The sequence below is a fragment of the Hippopotamus amphibius genome, chromosome 4 (assembly GCF_030028045.1).
Source record: "Hippopotamus amphibius kiboko isolate mHipAmp2 chromosome 4, mHipAmp2.hap2, whole genome shotgun sequence".
In the NCBI taxonomy this organism is placed as follows: domain Eukaryota; kingdom Metazoa; phylum Chordata; class Mammalia; order Artiodactyla; family Hippopotamidae; genus Hippopotamus; species Hippopotamus amphibius.
The window spans coordinates 85,035,794-85,062,159 of NC_080189.1; the positions used below are offsets into that span (position 1 = coordinate 85,035,794).

Sequence of the window (26,366 nt, forward strand, 5' to 3'; positions counted from 1 at the left end):
GGCCATCATGTGCATGCTTCTTGTGAGTAGAGTCTAGGCATCTGCAGCCCTTCTGTCTGTTCCAGGGACCTCCCAGCAGCCAAGGGGGCTTGTCGTCCTCTGTGCAGCACCCTGGGACTGTGATTCCCAGATTGTGGCCTGTCCTGCTTGCTCCCCAGGATGGATGAGTGCCTCTGCAGACCTTTTCTTCCTCTCAGATCCCTCTCATGGATGGGACTCTCAACCCCATGCCTTTTACTGTCGTACCCAGTTACATGGAGATCTTGCATGCAGCTTTGGTGGTATAGGAGTTCTGCCAGTTTCCAGTTAGTTTTCTGTGAGAATTGTTCCACCTGTAGATATATTTTTGATATGTTTTTGCAGGAAGGGTGGTGAGCTACATGTCTTCCTATTCCACCATTTCGCTAATAATCCAGCTTTATGTATCTTTTTCTGTCTTTTCCCTTTTAACTTATTCATGTCTTCATGTTTTTCATGAGTTTTTTAATAGGCTGTCTATAGTTTTTTTTTAATCCAATTTTATAATTGCTGCATCATATTTAAGATGTTGAGGGAGTTTAGATTTCGTTACATTATTGATGTGATTGTATTTAATGCTACCATCTTTCTATTTATATTCTGTTTGTATCATCTTTTTGTTGCTTCCCCTTTTCTCTTTGGCTTTTTTTTGGACTGTTTTTCATGACTGCATTTTACCTCATTTGTTGACTTATTAGCTATAAAGCTCTTTGTGTTATGTTTATTTGTTACTTTATGTTTTATAGTAAAAATCTTTAAATTATCAAAGTTTATCTTCCATGTATTCTAAGAGGAAACTCCTCTTGGTCATGATGTATTGCTCTTTTTATATATTACTAGATCCTATTTGCTAAAATTTGGTGACGATTTTTATCTGTGCTTTTGAGGGAGATGGTTCTATAGTTTTGTTTGTTAATATCTTTTTTTTAGTAGGGTAATGAGATTTACTAATATTTTGAGGATTTTTGTGTCTATGCTCTTGAGGGATAATGTTTGTAGATTTCTTTTTTTGTTGGTTTTTTTTTTTTTTGGTCTAGTTTTGGGAAGTTCCTTCTTCCATTGTGTAGTATTGGATTGTTTTTTTTTTTCCATGATAGTGAAACCATCTGGGTTTGTAGATTTTTAATCCAGAATGTTTTAAACTACAAATTCAACTTCTATGTTAGTTATAGATCTTTTCAGGTCATCTTGTATGAGTTCTGATAATTTATTCTAAGTTACAGAGCTATTAGAGTGTTCCAGTATACTTTCAATGCTGTGAGTTCTGTAGTAGTATCATATTTTTCACTCCTATAATTGGTAATTAGTCTTGTATCCTTTTTTCTTTCTTGATCTTACTGGGGGATTATTAATTTTATTGATGCTTGCTAAGAGTCAACTTTTGGTTTCATTGGTTTTCTTTTACCTTTGTTTTCAATTTCATTGATTTTTCTGATTTCTTTTTTAATCCCCTTCTCTGGCTTCTTTTGGGTTCATTTTGCTTTTATTCTAGTTTCTTGAGGCAGTAGCTTGCATTATTGAGGCCTTTTTTTCCTCTAATAACACATCTTTTTTCTAAGAATGCATCTAGTGTTACTAAATTTCTTCCAACTCCTGCCTTAGCTGAATCCCACAGATTTCAGTGCTGTTTTTTCATTTTCATTCAAATCAGTATAAAAAAATTTTCCTCTGAGATCTCTTATGATCCATTTATTATTTGGAACTGTGTTTAACTTCAAAATGTTTAGGAAATTTATAGGTATTTTTCAGTTACTGAATAGATTCTATTGTGACCAATTGAATTATATGGTTTCAGTTCTTCTAACTTTAAGATGTTTGTTTTGTGACTTAAGACATGTTCTGTCTCGGTTAATGTGTATTCTGTTTTTGTTGGATGGAGTGTTCTGTCGATGTCAGTTATATTTGCCTTGGTTTATGTGGTTGTTTTTCCTATTCCTTGTTGATTTTATCTAGTGCTTCTCAGTTGTTGAGGGAGGGGTATTGACTCTTACTTCCAATACCCCTTCCAAGGGGCATTGGAAGGTAGGCACTAAATACAGTGTCTGAAATATCTTCCCAGAAGGGAAGAAAGGTTGGTTTTATATAAACTCATGTTTTAAAATTATAGTGTCTTTGTAGCAACAGCACCATGGTTAGAAAGTCAGGGGAAGGGAAAACAAAAACAAAGAAACCCAACTATGCCCAAAGGAAAGATAGAAAATACACTCTCCTCTTCTTTCTTTATTTATTTATGGCTCTGGACAGGTTTTTTTGTGTGTGTGCTAGCTGAAAAAAAAAAGAGTAAGACCTAAGAAAGGAAAACTAATCTCCTTTTTTAACTAATCCCCCTGGTTAAAGTGAGAGCCAGAAAAAAGATAAGACTTTCAAGATGCTAAATTTTCATGAAGCTTTGAAGAACAAGAAAGATCAACATGCCCTGGGACTTTGGACTTGAAGTATAAAGATTCCGCCCAGAGGAGTTTACTTAAGCCTGAGGCTATTTTTGTGCATAGTTCAAGCAGTAGTATCAATTAAGGATTGGTTAGAAAAGTACAAATTTCACCTTTATGTTTTTGGGGTTGTTTTTTTTTTTTAAATAATACTGAACTCCTTAAGGTTATGTTTTTCAAGGCCCTTTTCCCTTCCTCCCTCTATCAAAAAAAAAATGAGGTTAGTAACTAATACCCCATTTATGAAAATAAGTTACTTACATGCTTTTGGTGGTTTACAAAACATTCTTCGTGCATATTATCTCTCTTGTGTGATTTGTAACACAGGTTATTTTATCCTTTACTTTTGGAATCTCAGAAAGGTTAAAGTGATTTTTCTCAGGTCATAAAATTGAGGAGAATAAAATTCATATATTCTCGTTCATTTTTTTTTTTAATTAATTATTTATTTATTTATTGATGCATGCCGGGTCTTGGTTGTGGCAGGCGGATTCCTTAGTTGTGGTATGTGAACTCTTAGTTGTGGCATCCCTGATCAGGGATCAAACCTGGGCCCCCTGCATTGGGAACATAGAGTCTTAACCACAGCCCAACCAGGGAAGTCCCAGATATTCTCATTCTTAATTCAGCCTTTTTTTTTTTTTTTTAAAGCTCTTTATTGGAATATAATTGCTTTACACTCTTGTACCAGCTTTTGAGGTACACCAAAGTCAATCAGCTGTATTTATACACATATCCCCATATTCCTTCCCTCCCACGACTCCCCCCCACCCTCCCCATCCTGGCCCTCTAAGGCATCACCCATCATGGAGTTGATCTCCCTTTGTTATACAGCAACTTCCCACTGGCTATTTTACAGTTGGTAGTATATATATGTCTTTGCTACTCTCTCACTTCGTCCCAGCTTCCACTTCGCCCCCTGCCCCCCTGACCTCATGTCCTCCAGTCCATTCTCTGCAACTGCATCCTTATTCTTGTCTTGTCACTGGGTTCATCAGTACCATTTTATTTTATTTTTTAGATTCCATGTATATGAGTTAGCATACAATATTTGTTTTTCTCTTTCTGGCTTACTTTACTCTGTATGACAGACTCTAGGTCCATCCACCTCATTACATATAGCTCCATTTCATTCCTTTCTTTGACTGAGTAATATTCCATTGTATATATATGCCACATCTTCTTTATCCATTCATTTAATGGGCATTTCGGTTGCTTCCATGTCCTGGCTATTATACATAGTGCTGCAATAAACATTACAGTACATGTTTCTTTTTGGATTATGGTTTTCTCTGGGTATATGCCCACTAGTGGGATTATTGGACCATATGGTAGTGTTATTTTTAGTTTTTTAAGGAACCTCCAAACTGTTTTCTATAGTGGCTGTACCAACTTACATTCCCACCAACAGTGCAGGAGAGTTCCCTTTTCTCCACACCCTCTCCAACATTGATTGTTTCTAGATGTTTTGATGATGGCCATTCTGATTGGTGTGAGGTGATGCCTCATTGTGGCTTTGACTTGCATTTCTCTGATGATTAGTGATGTTGAGCATCTTTTCATGTGTTTGTTGGCCATCTGCATGTCTTCTTTGGAGAAATTGTCTATTTAGGTCTTCCGCCTATTTGTGGATTGGGTTATTTGCTTTTTTGGTATTAAGCTGCATGAGCTGCTTGTATATTTTGGAGATTAATTCTTTGTCCGTTGCTTCGTTGGCAAGTATTTTCTCCCATTCTGAGGGTTGCCTTCTTGTCTTGTTTATGGTTTCTTCTGCTGTGCAAAAGCTTTTAAGTTTCATGAGGTCCCATTTGTTTATTCTTGATTTTATTTCCATGATTCTAGGAGGTGGGTCAAAAAGGATCTTGCTTTGATGTATGTCATAGAGTGTTCTGCCTATGTTTTCCTCTAGGAGTTTTATAGTGTCTGGCCTTCCATGTAGGTCTTTAATCCATTTGGAGTTTATTTTTGTGTATGGTGTTAGGAAGTGTTCTAATTTCATTATGTGATACTGTGCCTTTGAAAGGATACACCTATTTTCTTGAATAAAATTGACTTTAATTAAAGGATATTTTATTGATTTTATAAATGCTGCAGTGATCATGTATTATTTAATTTTACATAAGGAAAAATTTCAAAGATTATTAGAAAGCTTTAATAGATTTTCAATCATTGACTTAATTCTGAATTTTCTCTTACATGAACTTGTTTTTTAAAGTCCTTTGATAATTTACCCATTGATAACTATAAATTTGTTATATGTTTTTAATGGTAATACCTTTATGTGTTTAACTTACTTCAAATTATTCTATTTCTGATTTTTAAAATTTTTTCATTAGAAAAAGTTAGAAAATGTCTTTGTTAGTAGTTGTGAAATTTCTCTTATAGTTCACTTGGTTAAGGAATTATTTTCCCCTATAGTGGGAATCAGTATTTTATATTGTTTAAAATTTTTTTCTATGATTGGTTTTGTATATTGTGAGATGCTTTTTAAAAATAATTTTTCCTATTTGTTTAGTTATATTTTGGTTATTATTTTTTTAAAATCTTACACCTTTTAAACCCTTGTTACTTTGTTCTCGATTCTCTGTCATTTTTACTTTTTTTAAAAATAAATTTATTTATTTATTTATTTATTTATTTATTTATTTATTTATTTATTTATTTTATTGGCTGTGCTGGGTCTTCACCACTGCACATGGGCTTTCTGTAGTTGCTGAGAGCAGGGGCTACTCTTCACTGTGGTGTGCAGGCCCCCCATTGTAGTGGCTTCTCTTGTGGAGCATGGGCACTAGGCACATGGGCTCAGTAGTTGTGGCTCACAGGCTCTAGAGCGCAGGCTCAGCAGTTGTGGTGCATGGGCTTACTTGCTCCATGGCATGTGGAATCCTCCCAGGGCAGGGCTCAAACCCGTGTCCCCTGCATTGGCAGGTGGATTCTTTACTACTGTGCCACCTAGGAAGTCCTGTCATTTTTACTTTTATACAAATACCACATTACTTTTTTAAAAAACTTTGCTTTATAATTTCATTATGGTTTTATTTATATTATACATTATTGAAATCACTGCAACTTTATGGAAATGTTTTTCTGGAAAATATTTTTTCCTATAGGGCTGTTTTGTCATAAGATTCAAGATATCTACTTAAATATGATTAAAATGTAAAATATAAACAAAGTTATTACACCTAGAATAAGAAAATGAAAAATCAGTATGTATATGTAATTGTCATTATTGAAGTTTTCTTGGCGTTTTTGACTTTTACTTTCTAACTTTTTGTGTTTTCTAAGATTTCTTTAGTGAAAGTTTTTTTTTGTTTTGTTTTTAGTGAGGGGGGAGAGCAGTTTTAAGAACAACTCTGTCTTAGACTTAGCCATTTGTTACAAATAACAAATAAGTGTTCTGTGATGATGATAATGTTTTATTATGATGATGTTGATGATGATACCTTTAGGAATTGGACACTTAGATCTCATTGTTGCTTGGGTGGGTTAATTTTATCGATATTGTAATAACCCTGCAGCATCTGTGTTGTTTGGTGTTGTTTTGTGGTGGTTGTTTTCTTTTTTATCTTAATTTAAATTTGTTACTGAGCTCAGTATTCTCTAGGAACTGTTTTTATAAAATATATGATATGGTGGCAAGGAAGATAGACATTGCAGAGCAAGTTGAAATGTAGTCATTGTGATAAGCCTTGATCTTACATTGTTATTTATTTTGATTTAAAGGTAAACTTTTTGTTAAATGGATTGTACCACAGCTTTGCTCTCCAGATTATTTGTCAGTCTGCCAGATAACCCTTTATAAATCACAGCCTTACATTTTGCTATTTGCTTTTGTAAAAGACAGGCTTTAGTCTGAAGTTTCTAAATAATAAGGGCTGTGTTGAAAAATCAGATGTAGAGCTTTTAGATAATATAATTGTACAACTGTATTCTGGAAACAGCCCTAGGAAGTAATATATAAGTAAATAACTGAAAATGAGCAAACCAACAGACTGGGAAAGTATTCATAGCAAATATGATCCGCAAACAGGGAATATTATTGTATAATTAACACAAAGTGATGTAAAAAGGTAGTAAAAATGATGTAGAGATTCTCAAAAGGAAATACAGCCAGTAAAAGTTATTCAGCCTCATCATTTAAAAATTCATGTCAGACCATCAAGAAGAATATACTTCTAGCAGCATATAAAATATTCAATACAGTAATAATATCCAGTGCTATCCATGGTTAAGTAACTCCCATAGGTTATTTTGAAAATGTATAAAGTAGTATAGTCATTTTGAAAAGTAGTTTGATAATTTGTATCACTAAGCTTAAAATTGTTACTTTGATCTAGTAATTCTGCTTTGTTTCCCAAGAAAATAATTATAGATGCTTAAAATTTTATATGTATTTATGATAAATAATTATTCCATTTAGGCAGATGATTAAGTAATTTCTGTTCATTTATTTGATGAAATGCTGGGCAGCTGTCAAAAACTCATATTTATAAGTACTGTCATAGTATGGGTGAATGCTTATAACATGGTTAATAAACAAGATGTTGTAAATAAGTATAATTACAGGTAAAAACATGAACAAAATAACTTGTGGTAGTTTAAAAAGTAGGGTAAGAATTTAAAGGAATATAGTAGGCCTTTACTTTTAAGCACAAGCAAGATTTTAAGTATTTTAGGAACATCTGAAGGTTGCTTGATATTTCTCTGAGGCACTTGTCTGCATTGTGCTCTTTGCAAAGTTGTTGTGTAGGAGGGAGTCACTTTCATCAGTGTAGCCAGATGCCCAGTCCCTGTATGTCAATTTTTGCTTTTTCTGCTTTTTATCACGTAAATATCCAGGAGGAGGATATATACTATTTTGATGCTACTTGAGAATTTGAAGATTCATAAATTTCTCAGACATATTCATGTATATTCTAGTAATCCACTTGGCAGTTGTGACCTGTATGTTGTGGGGTTATATAATTTCCCCCCTTTGGAATATTTTTCTGATTTTCAAAAATTGTGTAATGAGCATGATATTTTTAAAAGGAGAAGAAAAGCCTTTATTTAGTTACCAGTTAATAATCCTAGCATTAAATTCTTCTTCATGAGACAGTGTATTCTGTTTTTCCTGCAATGTCTCACATGCCATTAATCTCATCTGGATTTTGTACTTCTTATCTCTAGAAGTTCAATTTGTGCCTTACTTTATTACCTATGTCTTTATTAACATGTTTATTCTTTTCTGTTTTGAACACATGAAATACAGTTATAACTCTTGTAATGTCCTCGTTTATAATACTGTAATCTGTGCTGTTGGTTCATACTTATTTAATATTTAGTAGAAAAATATAAAAATGCAAAAACATTTTTAGCATGTGTAAACTACAAATACTACCTACCAAGTTTGTTTTAGAATGTTATAAGCATGTTGTATTGCCTGTCTGTAACTTTTCTAAATGTTGTTGTTGTTTGTGCCCCTAAATAATGTATTGTTTAGTCATACATCTTAATATAAATTACCTCTTGCTGTGTGTATTCTTGTAGAACTTGTTCTTCTTCCTTAACGTTGTTATTGAGAGACATCAATATTGATGTGTATACTTAACATTGTTTTTACTCTTCTGTAGTAGTATTTTGAAGTATATTTTTGTTTATCCATTCTCCAGTTGATAGTCATTTCAGTTATATACAGCTTTGGGGTTTTTTGTTTTTGTTTTTTACAGTGCTGTTATGAATGTTCTTGTATACGTCTTCCTGTGTACAAATATAGGAATTTCTCTGAGTTATGTGCCTAGGAATGGCATATTTTTTGTCATAGGGGTATTCATGTGAAATCTTATTAGATTATCCAAATTGTTTTCTAAAGTGGTTTTATCTCATTTACAGTGTTTCTCTCTCTCTATATATATATATACACACACATACACATATATACACACACACATATATATACATATATACACATGTATACATGCATGTACATATACCTGTATTTATATGTATGTATTTACTGTTGCAATTAACGTTGTAGAAAATATCTTTTTTGTCCAAACGTATTTCCTTTTTTCTTTTTAAATATTACTTATTTTTAAAACCAGAATCATTGATTTAGAGGATACAAATTTCTTATTAGCTAGCCACCTTATTTTAATTTTTATATTACTTTTCTTGACTTCCCGTGTACTTTTTTTTTTAATTTTTAAAAATGTATTTATTTTATTGGCTGTGTTGGCTCTTTGTTGCTGTGCACGGGCTTTCTTTAGTTGCAGTGAGTGGGGGGCTAATCTTTGTTGTGGTGCGCAGGCTCCTCATTGCCGTGGCTTCTCTTATTGTGGAGCACGGGCTCTAGGTGCGTGGGCTTCGGTAGTTGCAGCACATGGGCTCTAAAGCACAGGCTCAATAGTTGTGGCTCATGGGCTTAGTTGCTCTGTGGCATGTGGGATCTTCCTGGAGCAGGGATTGAACCCGTGTTCCCTGCATTGGCAGGCAGATTCTTAACCACTGCGCCACCTAGGAAGCCCCATCCACATACTCATTTTTATTTAATTTTGTTTTATTTGTTATGGAAGTATGCATGTATAGCATACTCAAATAGTTACACAAAGTTTATTGTTAAAAATAGCAATTCCCTGCCCTTTTTTCTTTTTATTTCCCCATAGGCCACCGTTTTCAACATTTTTGCTGATTCTTTCGGTATTTACCTCCATAGCTCTAAATCACCTACCTATATTTCCACTTGGTAATTTTTAACTTCTTTGGCTTCCTACTTTGAAGCATGAAGATTTAGCCTCCTTTATTTCTTCCACCTTCCAGCACCATCCCAGTTTCACACATGTTATTCCCTCATCTCTTTAATCCTAAATAACATAGTACTAGCATTACTGTGAAAAGTAAATGCATAGCTGAGTCATTTAGCAAACTATAATTACTCTTCTTTTTGTTTTCTTTTAAATAGTAGAGGATGCTAGTAAGGGAAGAGGCAGTAAAGATTTTGAAATCTTAAGGGGAATTTGTATTGCAAAGGAGGATTTGTGGAAGAAGGTAACATTAGTCAACAGGAAGCTATAGATTCCATGAATGGAGGAGGAACATGATGTGAATGTTGATTTTGGTAGCCATGTGTAGTAACAACTAGAACATTGAAAGCCTACTAAAACAACTGGTATTATTTTAGTTGTAAATACTGGATTGGCCAAAAAGTTGGCTGAAAGAACTTTTTGGCCAACCCAGTAATTTTTAACCCATTGAGGTTTGAAGACTAAAGAAATAAAAAGAAATGGGCAATCCTAGGAAATAATGCAGTAATCAGTCACTGAGATCAAGTGACTGCTTTGGGCAAAGTGTAAGAAGTTTATTCTAAAATTTTGGTAATTTGAGACCAGGACAGTGAAAGTACAGGAAATCAGATTTCATTTTTTAGTATCTTAAGTTTCAAAAAGTTGAGTACATTTGACAAAAAATTTTATGTTTATCTTCCTATCTGCTTTAAAATTTTTTTAATTTTAAAATTTAATTGTATTAAATGTTTTATTGGAGTATAGTTGATTTACAGTGGTTCAGGTGTACAGCACAGTGATTCAGTTATACATATACATATATATGTATTCTTTTTCAGATTCTTTTCCATTATAGGTTATTACAAGATATTGAATATAGATTCCTGTGCTGTACAGTAGAATCTTTTTATCTATTTTATAAATAGTAGTATGTGTTTGTTAATCCTAAATTCCTAGTTTATCCCCCCCTTCCCCTTTGGTAACCATAAGTTTGTTTTCTATGTCTGTGAGTCTGTTTTTGTTTTGTAAATAAGTTCATGTGTATCTTTTTTAGATTCCACATGTAAGTGATATGGTATGGTATTTGTCTTTGACTTACTTCACTTAGTACGATAACCTGTAGGTCCATCCATGTTACTACAAATGGCATTCTTTTTTTATGGCTGAAAATACCATGTCTTCTTTATCCATTCATCTGTCAACGAATGTTTAGGTTGCTTCCATGTCTTGGCTATTGTAAATAGTGCTTCTCTGAACATTGGGGTGCGTGTATCTTTTCGAATTAGAGTTTTTCCCGGATGTGTGCCCAGGAGTAAAATTGCTGGGTCGTATGGTAAGTCTGTTTTTAGCTTTTTAAGTAACCTCCATGCTGTTCTCTATAGTGGCTGCATCAATTTACATTCCCACCAACAGTGTAGGAGGTTTCCCTTTTCAGTACACCCTCTCCAGCATTTGTTATTTGTAGACTTTTTGATGATAGCCATTCTGACCTGTGTGAGGTGGTTTTGATTTGCATTTCTCTAATAATTAGTGACGTTGAACATCTTTTCATATCCCTGTTGGCCATCTGTATGTCAGTTTAGGTCTTCTCCCACTTTTTTGATTGACTTGTATGTTTTTTCTATATTGAGTTGTTTGAGCTGTTTGTATATTCTGGATATTAATCCCATGTTGGTCACATTGTTTCCAGATATTTTCTCCCAGTCTGTAGGTTGTCTTTTCATTTTGTTGATGGTTTCCTTTGCTGGACAAAAGCTTCTAAGTTTGATTAGGTCCCATTTGTTTACTTTGGCTTTTATTTCTTTTGCATTGGGAGAATGATCTAAGAAAATATTGCTACAATTTATGTCAAAGAATGTCTTGCCTGTGTTCTCTCCTGGGAGTTTTATGGTGTCATGTGTTACACTTAGGTCTTTAAACCATTTTGAATTTATTTTCATATGTGGTATTAGAGAATGTTCTAATTTCATTCTTTTACATGTAGCTGTCCAGTTTTCCCAGCATCACTTGTTGAAGAGAGTTGTCTTTTCTCCATTGTACATTCTTGCTTTCCCTGAACAATTAAGTCTGATGTAATTTTTACATTTTCACCCTTTTACTGAGCAAAGGGGGAGACTGTAGGAGGAATACTATCTGTCCTTTGAATATAAAGCTGTCTTCTCTCTGCAGCTTGTGGGATTGGTTTGGGATGATGTAGTGAGAGGACAAGTCAGACAGAGCTGGATTTAAATTCTGCTTTGTTGGTTGCTAGCCAGGTGCTTTTGTTCCTAATATTTTAGTATTTCTAACACAGTTGTTGAGAATATTACATATGATATAAAATAATAGTAAATACACATTTTGTGTCTAATTTAGTACCTTCCACATGTCAGATCTTCAGAAATTATAGTTATTGTTATTGGAATCATCACCATCTTTTCTGTTGTTGACACCAGTCCCTATATGTGCTTTACAAAGAACAAATGTATGAAGACTTGGAACGCTGATAGCAACAGATAAACACGAGGGAAGAATTTAGCATAATCCTTCCATTCTCCTGCGTGGGTGAGTGGTGGTACTATATTTTTTCCTGTTTTCCCCAGTTTCTACCATTAACTCTTTTATTGAAAAGCAGGTTTTTTGAATAATCAGTAAGGAAAATAATATAGTTGTTTCTCTCTACAAGCTGATAGAACCCTTTGTACTCCAAATGTAGCATGTCTTTTGGTTATTTCTTAAAATGAGTGATTTTTAAATATAGTGTGGATAAGAATGGGATGGGGAGGTGGGGAAGGAAGGTGGTTAGATAATGTGATGGGGGTGCTGTTTACCTTAAGAAGTATTGGAGTTAATCATTTATATTTCTTTCTTCTCTACTAGATTGTAGACTCTGTGGGGACATAAGCTATGCCTGCTTTTCTTTATCTGTCCCAGCACCTGGCACAGTACATTGTATCTTTCGGTGCTTATAACTTTGTGGTTTTTCTTCCTGTAGACTTTTCTACTTGGGGTCACAATTTATGTCTGACTCACTTCTGTGTGTTTGTGACTTACAAATGATTGGTACTCAATAAATGGATTGAATGAATGATTTGAATTGTCTCCAGACTTATAGATCAGCATTCATAAGAATAAGGCAACTGTTAGCTTTGTTTATCTCTGGAAAATTATTACTGGAAGGAACCGTAGGGTAGGGTTTACCTAGTCTAGCTCTTCATCCTTCAAATAAAGTAACTGTTACCAAAGATTGCAAGATTTATATTGGGACACATATATGGCAGAAGCAGAGTTAGAACCCAACCAGATCTCTTACTTATAGTGCCTTTTCCTTTTTTAAACTTGTGGTATTTTTCTTCCTTAGGTAACAGAAAAAGGGAGAAAAAAGTTGATAACCAACTTGAAAAGAAAATATTTTCTATTATCTGTATGTCTGTAATTTGATTCAGTATTGTCTAGTCAGCATTTTCGGGGTGAACATAGCATTTACTCATTGATCATTACCACAACTTAGGTTAAATATAATTTGCTCAAAATGTTCTGAAAAATAAAATTTTAAGTTTAAAAATCAGATTAAAAAGATTTTTCTGTGGATTATAATCTACCCTACATTTACATAATAGATTGGTATATGAAGTACTTAGCATTCATGAACTTATTTTGATTCTGATGATAAGAGTTATGTGAATTATAAATTATTGGCATTTTACAGATGAAAAAAATTGAGACTCAGGGTATATCAGTTGATTATGATCACCTAGTGAGTAAATTATGAGGCTGAATGTAAGTTCAAATGATTTAAAGGCGTTTTCAGTACTCTTTCTACCATAGAAAGCTGTAATTCCCTTCCGATAGACACATTTAAAAATGCTCATGGTTGAAGGACAGTTAGCAATAACCACTATTAGGTGCCCTTTACATTGTCCTTTTGTCGTCTTGTGTAGAACTAACTATTTACCATGTCCAATCAGCAGATAATTTGCATGCTAAGTAGTTAGCTAGCATTGTACTGGATGCTTTAATGTAGTTTCACCTAGGCGGTACGTTGTGACCTAGCTGAAGAAAAATATGGTAATATGTAAGTGCTAGGAATATATTTTAATAAGACTTAAAGTTTAAAAATTAGTTCTAATTAGAGAATATAGTGAAAATCACATTTGATATTTCTGCTGAGTAACTGGGAGACAGTCATTTTCTATCCAAAACTTTTTTGTTTTTTAGAAACAATTTCTCTTGTTAAAATAGAAAATATATATTTTAGAACCGTGTCTAAGATGCATAATGAAGTCTTGACCTCCATTTGTAGCATTTTAGTTATTACTTCAGATATGTCTAAGATTAAAACAAATTACTCAAAATCTAAATGTGCAGAGACAACTTAACTTCTTGGTAGATACCTTTTCACACTTGTTGCTCTGTGTATGTAATTCTGTAAGTAGAATATATATAATTTTATAAATAGAGTTTATAGTTCTGTAAACTAAATTCTATAATTCTACTTATAGATTTCATAAAGTTTATAGAATTATATACGATATAATTGTATTTTATATGTAATTATTTAAATGGAGTTAATTTCTTTGTGTAGTATTTTTCATTTAGTAATATCAAGAAAATCCTTCAATGTAAGTAAGTAAATTAGGTCTATTGTATGATCATGTAAAGTGGTAGCATGCTAAAGTTTTTCAAATGTATAATATTTTGAAGAAGTTAGATGTGATGTTTTGTTACCTTGATACTCAATATTGAAATATTTAAATGTGTGTGTTTTTTTAATAGATTATCTTTCTCAAGGAATAGATCTTTCTGGAATAGAAGTAATAGAAAATGATCTACTTTTTGTTGCAAGAGCTCGACTTGAAGTGGAAAATCAAGCTAAGCGCTTACTGGAGCAGGGTGTGGAGACTCAGGTAATAAAAATAATATCGCTTTTTTAATGTGAAAGTATGTTTTAATATAGATGAACATTTGATTTTGTTTAAAAAATAACGTGTGACACTATCACTGAGGAACTATCTCTACAATTTGAATTGGAGAGTAGGGTATAAAGTAAGTACAAGGAAAATTTTAAAAATATATATTTTATTTAATTCTACTGAACATGGATTCTAAGATTTCTAATGTATAATGTATATTATATGAAATATATTTTAATATAATGCATGTATATATAGATAGACAGTTAACAGATGTTGAGTAGGCTTCCTTTGTCCAATTCACTGGTACTCATTTAAGCTTTTCAACAACCCAGTAAGGGTGGTATTATTGATATTTCCATTTTACAAATGGGGAAACTGAGAGCTTAAATAATTGATTGAAGATAACACATCCAGTAAGTGATATAGTTTGGCAAACATTAAGCACTCTAACCCCAGAATCTTCCACCGTTATTAATCACTGTGCTAGAATTTTTTTTTTTAGAGATTGACTTGAGATTTCTCCTAAGATATTTTCCTGATGCTTAATTTTTTGAATTAGAAGAAATCTAAAGGTATTGATGAAGTAGAATCAACAAATTAGATATAAATCTCAGCTCTTTTACATTTATATTGCACCCAGATATTTCCTTCATTTGTGCTAGACCCAAATACAATTATTAGTATCTATTTTAAATTTCAAATTCTTTAAAGCAGAAATTTCATTTCGTGTATTTGTATTGGACAAAAATAATTTTGTAAATATTCAGTTCTTTAGTCTCTAATTCAGGAAGGTATTTATTTGAATTCTGATTCTTAACTGTTGTAATTAAAAATAACTGAATGTCAGTTACTGTTTTAAATGAATTTTTATAGTTGATTATTGTATGTATAATGAAAAGTGAGCAAATTATAGACATATGTGTAGAATGAAATACCACAATGTGAACACGCCTGTGAAATTAAAACCCTGGTTAAGAAATAGGGCCTTACCAGCACTCCTGGAGTCTCTTCACTCCCTCTCACAATCGTTACTCTCTTCTTTTCCAAAGATAGCTTTTATTCTAACTTCTAACACTGGAGTTTAGTTTTAACTGCTGCCAATTATGTTTTAACTCTCGGTCTCACTGTGAAGATAGAATGCTTATACTATTTAAAGGTAAGACACTTGCCTACATCAAATAATAGAGGATAGTTTAGTCTCAAATTTAAGGAATTCCAAGTTAGCTTTGAATTAATATGAATATTTCTATAGAAAATTGCTCCAGCCCAGCTTATTTAGTTGCAAGAAAGGAAGGAGTTAACATTTCAGAAAGTGCAGTATGACAAGATTTTTGTATTCGTCTAATGTTCATATTATCACTACATTGGAGATTTAAAACATATATACTGTTTAATATTTTTTTACCTGTGAAGTTTTTATTGCTATATATGTATGTATATGTGTGCATACACCTTTAATTTTTGCAGTTCTGAATATTTTACTGTATTTTAGAGTCATGGAAATGAAAACCAAAAGTGGTGGAAAGGAAACAATATCACAGTTTGTAGAACTAAAATACTATTTTTAATAGAGATGGGGGATTTTAACAGAAAGAAATGGTTACCTTTAAAAGCTTATTTTTTTAGTGTATTCTCATATATTTTAAGTGGGAAAATATTTTCTAGGATAGGCGTTCCTGAGGAAACTTTATCTTAGGTATGTTGCTATTTTGTGTACAGTTTAAAGTTGTCAAATATGACTTTGCTTCAGTTTTTAAATCATAGTGAAATTAAACTGATAAACTTTTAAGAAATTAATATTGTTATATTTTCAGACTCTAAAATTAATCAAAAGATTATTTAACTGGGTGAGTTGTTGTTTAGCCAATGGCCTGTATATAATCAATGAAATTAAATTAGGAAGATAAAGAAGAAAAAAATTTTAAATATTGTGTGTCTACATGGGTAGGTGTGGAATGATCTGCATAGAACCGGGGAGCTTTAATTTTGTTGTATGTTTCAGTGTGGTTTGGGAGAAGGTAGGTTCTGCCCAGTGGATGCGAATGTTGTCTCTTTGTAAGGCTGTACATATTATTTTATCATAGTTTGTTGACATTAGCCCTTAATGTTTTCCAGTTCATTTGTCTTATTAAATTCCATAGGTATAAAGTAACTTTCTGAGTATAATTTGGCTTCCTCCATATTTTCCAAAAGGGAGAAAATATACTGATTTGCCAATATTAACATTCTGGTTCATTTCACAATTTTTACAATATTTATCATGTGTAAATTGATATTTGTGTTTATAGCATCATTTATTTTTGAATTTAGTCATGTGTGTCTTTCTCCCTCAGACCTGGGTCTTCTGCATTATTTTCACAAGGTCGGGTTTCTGGCTTTGCAGAACTGAAGAGAGTAAACCCTTATCTGTAATGATGTCCCTGAGATAATGTTCTTGGGAAGCAGGATGTCTTAGTGGAAAGAGCCTGTGTTTTGGAGCCTCTTTCCTTTTCCTCTTAGAAAGCAACAAGTCAGATGTGTCATCCACCTGTGTCAGCAGGCAGTTTAGGAATCAAGGATGAAGCTAACCTTTATGGAATGCCTCTTCTCTGCCAGGATTTGTGTTAGTCACTTTACATTTGTTATCTCAATCACAGTAACAAATATGTGAGGAAGATATAATTATCCACTTTTTATATAATAGTTAAGGAAACAAAGGCCTGGAAAGGTTAGGAAATTAGCTGCAGATTACTTTGCTAGCAAGCAGTAGAGTCATGGTCTAGAGTGCCTGCTTTTCCCCCTTTCTTCAATAGGAGACCAAGCAGTTTATTCTAATTTTGTTAAATAATTACATTTTAATTCATTTGACCATTTGTGAAGCAATTTATTTTGAAAAAGGAATTTTTGTAATGTTAAAATTTCTTTGGGAAGCCTCTGTGTGATGACTAATCTAAACCAGTTCCTCAGTATTCCTCAGAATTTTTATGTTTCTCTGGCCAACTTTTTTCCATTTTCCAAAATGACTATTTTAGACTCTCCAGTTTCCATCACCCTTGCCCTCTCACCCCACACACCAGCTAAGGCGGATGCCCTTAATTTCTACTTCACAGAGGTGCCTCTCACATCACCTGTATTCTGGATCCCATTTTCTTATCTTGTTTATATTTCTGTCTCTCATATCTTCATCCTGTCTCTTTTACTCTGTTTCTTCTCATCAGCATTTAAATATACACCCTTTATGCCACTCTCCCTTGTGTTCTCTGTTTCTCAGTCTCACAAGCTTTCTTTTAGTTTTTCACATGCCCATTTTCCTTCCTCCTCGAGGGCTTTCGTGTTCTTTTTATGCCTGGAATATTCTTTCCACTTCCCATTAAGACAGATGCTGCAGCTTAGATCTATTTGATTCTCAAAATATATTCTCCCATTTATAAGAAATCATTGAAATAGTTAAATATGTTGTTAATATTTATTATAAATATAGACTAAAATAATTATAGCATTTTAATTTTGAAGTAATATTGCATTCATGAAATATTACACACTTACATAGTTTATAGGCTCATGACCTAAATAGAGATGTTCAATAAACAAGGAACTTTTGAAAAATTAATGCATCATTACTTGCATTTAATAATCAACTTCTGACATTAATTTGGTTTCTCAAAAATGTTAATGATCTTCTTTTACTGAGTGTATAGCTGGTGACAATCATTTTCAATATCAATTAATTGTAAAACTTAAATTTACTAAAAGAAAGTTAGTGTAATTTCTTTTTGTAGCATTCTTTTTCCAAAACCAAAATTTTTAAAATAAATGCAGGCAACTTCTTTTTGATCATTACTGTTTTTTCCCTAGTTTATTGCTTAAATGTGCTGTATTCATTTGTAGGTTTTAATAGCTTTGTAGTATTACAAAATCTCTACTACTGTATTATAAAATTTGTCTTGGAAGACATAAAATAAATAATTATTTATATATCAAGGAACTGTTTTTTCTTCTTAGAATAGAAAGCTGTAAGTAAACTTCTGACCTCAGAAAGCCGTATTATGTTTATATGGAAAGGTTTGTAGTGATACCACTGCCACTTTCTTTACACGATGTTTGGAAGGATTGATGACCCAGAGTACATCTTCTGGTGAAGCATACCATTATCATCACATTAGAAAAACATTTTTCAATTCGATAGGCAACGTTTGTCCCAAACATGGGGCTAGACATGGCTACCGTCTGCAGCTCTTCCTTGATTCCTGTTTCTCGTTTTTACTGATCCTGAGACTGTTTCATTGAAAGAAGCCAGACAAAGAAACAGAGAACCTTATGGTATTTTCAGGATTGCAACAGACTCCATTACCTCACGCTGTAACTAGCTTTCAAAAATAGGTGACAGAGATTTTGATCTGGATGAGTTCCTGCATCACCATAGATACCAGGCCCCCACAGTGAAATGATGACATTTTAATTAGAAAGATGGCTTTAAGTTGTGAATTATAAGCTCTTCCAGTAAACAAGTACAGGACTTTCTGGAGTTTCCAGAATGGAGGAAGATGATGTACTTACTTGTCTTTAAAAGTCGTCAGGGAAGAAGATCTCTCAGGTCCGGGCTGGGCTATAATCTCCCCTGTGGTAACTGTTGCCAGTATTGAGAGGTAAACATTCACGAACCTGCCTTTTCCCTAAGTCACATAGCCTCCTTGGTCAGGTCTGCACAGAGTACCTGAGTGGCACAGCTGTCAGAGTGCTTATCAGTTGTCAGCTAAAAGTATTGTGACAGCATGGTCTAGACAGAGTCCCTCTAAGATGACAGTGTAGAACTGAAGTGCACTAAATAAAATTCTACGTTGCATACAGTACGTGGTTATGAACGTTTTTACTTTTGAAGTTAAAAATTCTGAATTGTTTCTAGCACAGAGGGGGTGCCAATTCATGTGTTGTGTTGAAGATTTTTGGAAGTTAAGTATTTTCTTAAGCTCCAAAAGGAACTTTCTGGCAAAGTTAAACCCATTGGTTCCTTTTGTAATTAGTTACGGTAGTTCAGCAAGCAACAAGTCTTTTGTGATCCTTTTCTTCTCTATGTGCCCAACAAACATCAATAGTAGACTCAATGTCAGTTGATTTATCAAGCTGAATATCTGCTTTAAGAGGTCTAGCTTTCCTGTTGTTAGCTACTGGTTTTCCTGGCTGGTCTCATGAATTCTAGAACATATCTCATCATTTGAATCTGCGGAAACTCCTTTTGCGTATTTGTTCCCAATGTTTTTGCCATTTACTACATATAAAGTTCCAATAATTTTTCAACTCTTGTATGAAGCATTTTTCTTGACACGCAATAAACAATTTGAGGTGTTGGGCGAGATGGGTGAAGGGGGCCGAAAGGTACAAACTTATAGTTATAAAATAGGTAAGTCATGAGGATATAATGTATAGCATGGCGAGTAGAGTGAATAATACTGTGTTGTATGTTTGAGGGTTGCTCTGGAAGAGTAGATCTTAAGCATGCTTACCACAAGAAAAAATATTTTTGTAGCTACATATGGTGGAAGATGTTAACTAGACTTACTGTGGTAATCATTTTGCAATATATACAAATATCAAATCACTATGTTATATACCTGAAGCTAATATAATGTTGTATGTCAATTTTACCTCAATTAAAAAATATGTAAAGGATGATTATAGTAAGAGCTCTTCAAGTTACAGAGATCTAAAGGTTTCATGTATTTTCTTTATTTGCCCAGCCTCAGTGGATACTTTGCCGCCCGCCCCTCGTCTCTTTGCTCCTGTCACTGTTAGCTTTCCATAGATTTTAAACTCATCATCTAAATGTTTTCCCTAAAGCTTAATCTTACTTGTTTAGCATGTGCTTACTATTTTATCCTTAAATTTGAGTGGAAGTTAATTTGAACTCTTAATTAACATTCTAAATCAAGGGTTGGGCAAACTACGGTCTGTGGACTGTTTTTGTATGGCTCAAGTGCTAATTGTTTTTACATTTTTATGTGGTTGGGGGAAAAAACACAAAAGAACAGTATACAGCAGAGACCATATGTGGCCTCTGTGGCCTCCAAAGCCTAAAATATTTACTCTCTTGCCCGTTAAAGACCTTAAGTGTGTGCTGATCCCTGTTTTAAATGATTGTGTTTTCTTCATGGTGGGCGCTTTAACATTTTCCTTCCTTCCATCCTTTCTTCCTGCTAGCACCATTTCCTCTTTTGTAGTACTTCAGTTATCATATGGTATGTCTCTGTGTTTTTGTTTTATGCCAAATGTAAAGTAGTAATATTTTTCTCATTTCTATATTATATAGTCATATTATTTTCTTTTTCTTTGATATAGTCTCTTTCATAAACAACCCACAGTAACATTGGTTGCTTTGGTATTTTATTGCTCTCTTGCAGTGTAGATTCACATCTGATTAACTGCTTTCAGCCTTAAGGTCTTTTGATGTTATTGCTTTCCATAGTTTTTCATTTCACTGAACTGTGAATAATTTTTTCAATAACTGACTGAATTTTCATTACATTTTATATAGAATTCTATTGCTACTCTTTGGTTAAAATTTAGTAATCATCTTTAATCTATGTGTAACTGTTTTCCATTTCTCAAAAATTCAGAACTTTTGTACTTGGATAACTCTATTTTACTCAATTTAAACAATCTCATACTGGCTTTTTATTAGAGTAGTGAATACTGACATTTTTATTTTGTAGTTTGGAAAAAACTGAAGAACCAGGGAACCACATTACATCACTGTGGATTAATTTGCATTGTCCATAGTTTTATATAATTGGAGTCATACAGTGTGTTCTTTCTTTTGTCTGGCTCTATCCATTCCACATAGTTATTTTAAGATTAATTTGTGTTGTGTGTATTGGTAGTTCGGTCCTATTTTATTGGTAATTAACGTTACATTATGTTGAAGTACATTAATCTAGTGACTTATTGACAGGCATTTGAATTATTTCCAGGTTAGGGCTACTGCAGACAAAGCTGCCATGTACAGTCAGGTACATGTCTTTGTGTCAGAATGTTTCCTTTTTCTTGAGTAAATACCTAAGGCAAAGAATGGTTGGGTTTTTGCAAAGAATGATATGTTTAGTTTTTGTTGAGACTGTAGTTTTCCAAAGTGGTTCTATCATTTCACATTCCCACATCAGTAGATGAGAATTTTTGTTCCTCTCTATCCTCACCAAAATTTGATGTTGGCAGTCTTTTAAGTTTTAGCCACTTCAATGGGGGTGTAGTAGATTCTCAGTAAGGTTTTAATTTGCCTTTTTAAAAAATATTTATTTATATGTTAGCTACATTGGGGCTTTGTTGCTGAGCACAGGCTTCCTCTAGTTGCAGCAAGCAGGGGTACTCTTCGTTGTGGTGTACAGGCTTCTCATTGTGGTGGCTTCTCTTGTTGTGGAGCATGGGCTCTAGGCGCACAGGCTTCAGTAGTTGGGGCACATGGGCTTCAGTAGCTGTGGCACGCTGGCTCAGTAGTTGTGGCACGTGGGCTCAATAATTGTGGCTCACGGGCTCTAGAGCACAGGCTCAGTAGTTGTGGCACATGGGCTTAGTTGCTCCTTGGCATATGGGATCTTCCCAGCCCAGGGCTCGAACCGATATCCCCTGCATTGGCAGGCGGATTCTTAACCACTGCACCACCAAGGAAATCCAGTTTGCCTTTTCTTAATTGCTGATGTGACCAACTTTTCAAATGCCTAATAGTGAAAGGTCTTTGCTTAACATTTAAAGTCTTTTTAATTGATTTGTAATAATTCTTAATGTATTCTGGGTACCAGTCTTTTGTCATACATATGGCTAGCCTTTTTTCTTTTAGTATTGTTATTGAAGTATAATTTACATTTGTACATTTAAGCATATAGTTTGAGTTTACTAAAATTATACATTTGTACAACCATCTTACAACCCAGATTTTTTTTAAACTGCATTCACCAGAAAACAGTTTCCTCATGCCTGTTTGCAGTCAGTTCTTCCTCCCACCCCCAAACCCAGGCAATCACTGGTTTGCTTTCTATCTCTCTGTACAGTTGCTGTTTTCTAAAAGTGTCATATAAATGGAACCATACAGTAGGTAATCTTATATAGGTAGCTTCTTTTCTTAGCACAGTGTTTTATTTAGGTTCATATGTGTTGTTGCATATATAAGTTGTCCTTTTTACTGTTGAGTAATGTTCCAACCTATGGATCTCTGCACTTTGTTTATGTCTTGATAAGTTGATGGACATTCAGTTGGTTACAATTTTTGGCTATTAAGAATAATGCTGCCTTGTTTTCCCCCTTGACATTGTCTTTTTTTTTTTTTTTTAAGTGACATCGTCTTTTATTTTTTAATTTTATATTTTGGATTGTTTCTTGTTTCTTTTTAAAAATTTTTTTAAAAATTGAAGTATAGTTGATTTATGTTGTATTGATTTCAGGCATACAACACAATGATTCAATATTTTTATAGATTATACTCTATTTTAATTTATTGCAAAATAATGGTTATATTTCCCTGTTCTATACAATATATCCTTGTTGCTGTTTCTTATTTCTTGATCAGTCCTGCTAGGCTTTTATTAACTTTATTAATTTTTTCAAAAGACATCATCTTTTATGAAGAGCAAAATTTTTTTAGTTTTGATAAAGTCCAGTTTATCTGTGTTTTCATTTGCAGAAATTTTTGCCTAGCCTAAAGTTGGAAAGCTTTCCTCCTATGTTTTCTTTTAGAACTTTATAATTTTATGGTTTTTTTTAAATTTTTTAAAGCTCTTTATTGGAATATAATTGCTTTACACTCTTGTACCAGTTTTTGAGGTACACCAGAGTGAATCAGCTGTATTTATACATATATCCCCATATCCCCTCCCTCCTGCGACTCCCTCCCACCCTCCCTGGCCTCTAAAGCATCACCCATCATTGAGTTGATCTCCCTTTGTTATACAGCAACTCCCCACTAGCTATCTGTTTTGCTGTATTTGATAGTGTATCTACGTCTATGCTACTCTCTCACTTCATCCCAGCTTCCCCTTTGCCTCCCCACCCCCCACCCCAGCCCCGTGTCCTCAAGTCCATTCTCTACATCTGCATCTCCACTCTTGCCCTGTCACTGGGTTCATCAGTACCATTTCTTCAGATTCCATATATATGAGTTAGCATACGGTATTTGTTTTTCTCTTTCTGGCTTACTTCGCTCTGTATGACGGACTCTAGGTCTATCCACCTCATTGCATCTAGTTCAATTTCATTCCTTTTTAAGGCTGAGTAATATTCCATTGTATGTATGTGCCACATCTTCATCTGTTCATCTGTTAATGGGCATTTAGGTTGCTTCCATGTCCTGGCTATTGTAAATAGTGCTGCAATGAACATTATGGTACATGTTTCTTTTTTGGATTATGATTTTCTCTGGGTATATATATGCCCAGGAGTGGGATTACTGGATCATATGGTAGTTCTACTTTTAGTTTTTTAAGGAACCTCCAAACTGTTTTCCTTAGTGGCTGTACCAACTTACATTCCCACCAGCAGTGCAAGAGAGTTCCCTTTTCTCTACACTCTCTCCAACATTTGTTATTTCTAGATTTCTTGATGATGGCTCTTCTGACCGGTGTGAGGTGATACCTCATTGTGGCTTTGACTTGCATTTCTCTAATGATTAGTGATGTCAAGCATCTTTTCATTTGTCTGTTAGCCATCTGCATGTCTTCTTTGGAGAAATGTCTATTTAGGTCTTCCGCCCATTTGTGGATTGGGTTGTTTGCTTTTTTGGTATTAAGCTGCATGAGCTGCTTGTATATTTTGGAGATTAACTCTTTGTCTGTTGCTTTGTTGGCAAGTATTTTCTCCCATTCTGAGTGTTGTCTTCTTGTCTTGTTTATGGTTTCTTCTGCTGTGCAAAAGCTTTTAAGTTTTATTAGCTCCCATTTGTTTATTCTTGATTTTATTTCCATGATTCCAGGAGGTGGGTCAAAAAGGATCTTGCTTTGATGTACGTCACTGAGTGTTCTGCCTATGTTTTCCTCTAGGAGTTTTATAGTATCTGGCCTTACATTTAGGTATCGATTTTGAATTTATTTTTGTGTATGGTGTTAGGAAGTGTTCTAATTTCATTCTTTTACATATTGCTGTCCAGTTTTCCCAGCACCATTTATTGAAGAGGCTGTCTTTTTTTCCATTGTATATTCTTGCCTGCTTTGTCAAAGATAAAGTGCCCATATGCGTGTGGGTTTACCTCTGAGTTCTCTATTCTGTTCCATTGCTCTTCCTGTCTGTTTTTGTGCCAGTACCATACTGTCTTGATCACTGTGGCCCTGTAGTATACTTTGAAGTCAGGAAGCCTAATTCGACCAACTCCGTCTTTCCTTCTCAAGATTGTTTTGGCTCTTTGGGGTCTTTTGCATTTTCATACAAATCGTAAGATTTCTTGTTCTCGTTCTGTGAAAAATGCTGTTGGTAATTTGATAGGGATTGTGTTGAATCTGTAAATTGCTTTGGGTAAGATAGTCATTTTCACAATATTGATTCTTCCAATCCAAGAACATGGTATGTCCCTCCATCTGTTTGTATCGTCTTTGATTTCTTTCATCAGTGTCTTATAGTTTTCTGCATACAGGTCTTTGTCCTCCTTAGGCAGGTTTATTCCTAGGTATTTTATTCTTTTTGTTGCCATGGTAAATGGGAGAGTTTTCTTCATTTCTCTTTCTGCTCTTTCATTGTTAGTGTATAGGAATGCAAGAGATTTCTGTGCATTAATTTTATATCCTGCTACTTTACTAAATTCATCGATTAGTGCTAGCAGTTTCCTGGTAGAATCTTTAGGGTTTTCTATGTATAATATCATGTCATCTGCAAAGAGTGACAATTTTACTTCTTCTTTTCCAATTTGGATTCGTTTTATTTCATTTTCTTCTCTGATTGCTGCAGCTAAAACTTCCAAAACTATGTTGAATAATAATGGTGAGAGTGGACACCCTTGTCTTGTTCCTGTTCTTAGAGGGAATGCTTTCAGTATTTCACCATTTAGAATGATTTTGGCTTTTGGTTTGTCATATATGGCTTTTATTATGTTGAGGTAATTTCCTTCTATGCCCATTTTCTGGAGAGTTTTAATCATAAACGGATGTTGAATTTTCTCAAAAGCTTTTTCTGCATCTATTGAGATTATCATATGGTTTTTATCCTTCAATTTGTTAATATGATGTATCACATTGATTGATTTGCATATATTGAAGAATCCTTGCATTCCAGGGATAAAGCCCACTTGATCATGGTGTATGATCTTTTTAATGTGTTGTTGGATTCTCTTTGCTAGTATTTTGTTGAGGATTTTTGCATCTATAGTCATCAGTGATATTGGCCTGTAATTTTCTTCTGTTGTGACATCTTTGCCTGGTTTTGGTATCAGGGTGATGGTGGCATCGTAGAATGAATTTGGGAGTGTTCCTCCTTCTGTTATATTTTGGAAGAGTTTAAGAAGGATAGGTGTTAGCTCTTCTCTAAATGTTTGATGGAATTCTCCTGTGAAGCCATCTGGCCCTGGGCTTTTGTTTGTTGGGAGATTTTTAATCACTGTCTCAATTTCTGTACTTGTGATTGGTCTGTTCATATTTTCTCTTTCTTCCTGGTTCAGTCTTGGAGGATTGTACTTTTCTAAGAATTTATCCATTGCTTCCAGATTATACAGTTTACTGGCATATAGTTGCTTGTAGTAGTCTCTCATGATCTTTTGTATTTCTGTGGTGTCTGTTGTTACTTTTCCTTTTTCATTTCTTCTTCTGTTGATTTGCATCTTCTCCCTTTTATTCCTGATGAGTCTGGCTAATGGTTTATCAATTTTGTTAATCTTCTCAAAGAACCAGCTTTTAGTTTTATTGATCTTTGCTATTGTTTCCTTCATTTCTTTTTCGTTTATTTCTGATCTAATCTTTATGATTTCTTTCTTTCTGCTCACTTTGGGGTTTTTTTGTTCTTCTTTCTCTAATTGTTTTAGGTGTAAGGTTAGGTTGTTTATTCAAGATTTTTCTTGTTTCTTGAGATAGGATTTTATTGCTGTAAACTTCCCCCTTAGAACTGCTTTTGCTGCATCCCCATAGGTTTTGGGTTGTTGTGTTTTCATTGTCATTTGTTTCTAGATATTTTTTGATTTCCTCTTTGATTTCTTCAGTGATTTCTTGGTTGTTTAATAGCATATTGTTTAGTCTCCTTATTTTTGTATTTTTTACAGTTTTTTTTTCCTGTAATTGATATTTAGTCTCATGTCGTCGTCAGAGAAAATGCTTCATACGATTTCA

General features: G+C 33.9%; 1 protein-coding gene across 1 annotated transcript in view; it reads left to right on the top strand.

Moving 5' to 3' along the window:
• Positions 1–26,366, top strand: part of COG5 (component of oligomeric golgi complex 5) — a 266,210-nt gene that overhangs the window by 99,848 nt on the left and 139,996 nt on the right. The window contains exon 7 of the mRNA XM_057733615.1: positions 13,967–14,097. Coding sequence (XP_057589598.1) covers positions 13,967–14,097 — 131 coding nt within the window. The remainder of the gene's footprint in view (positions 1–13,966; positions 14,098–26,366) is intronic.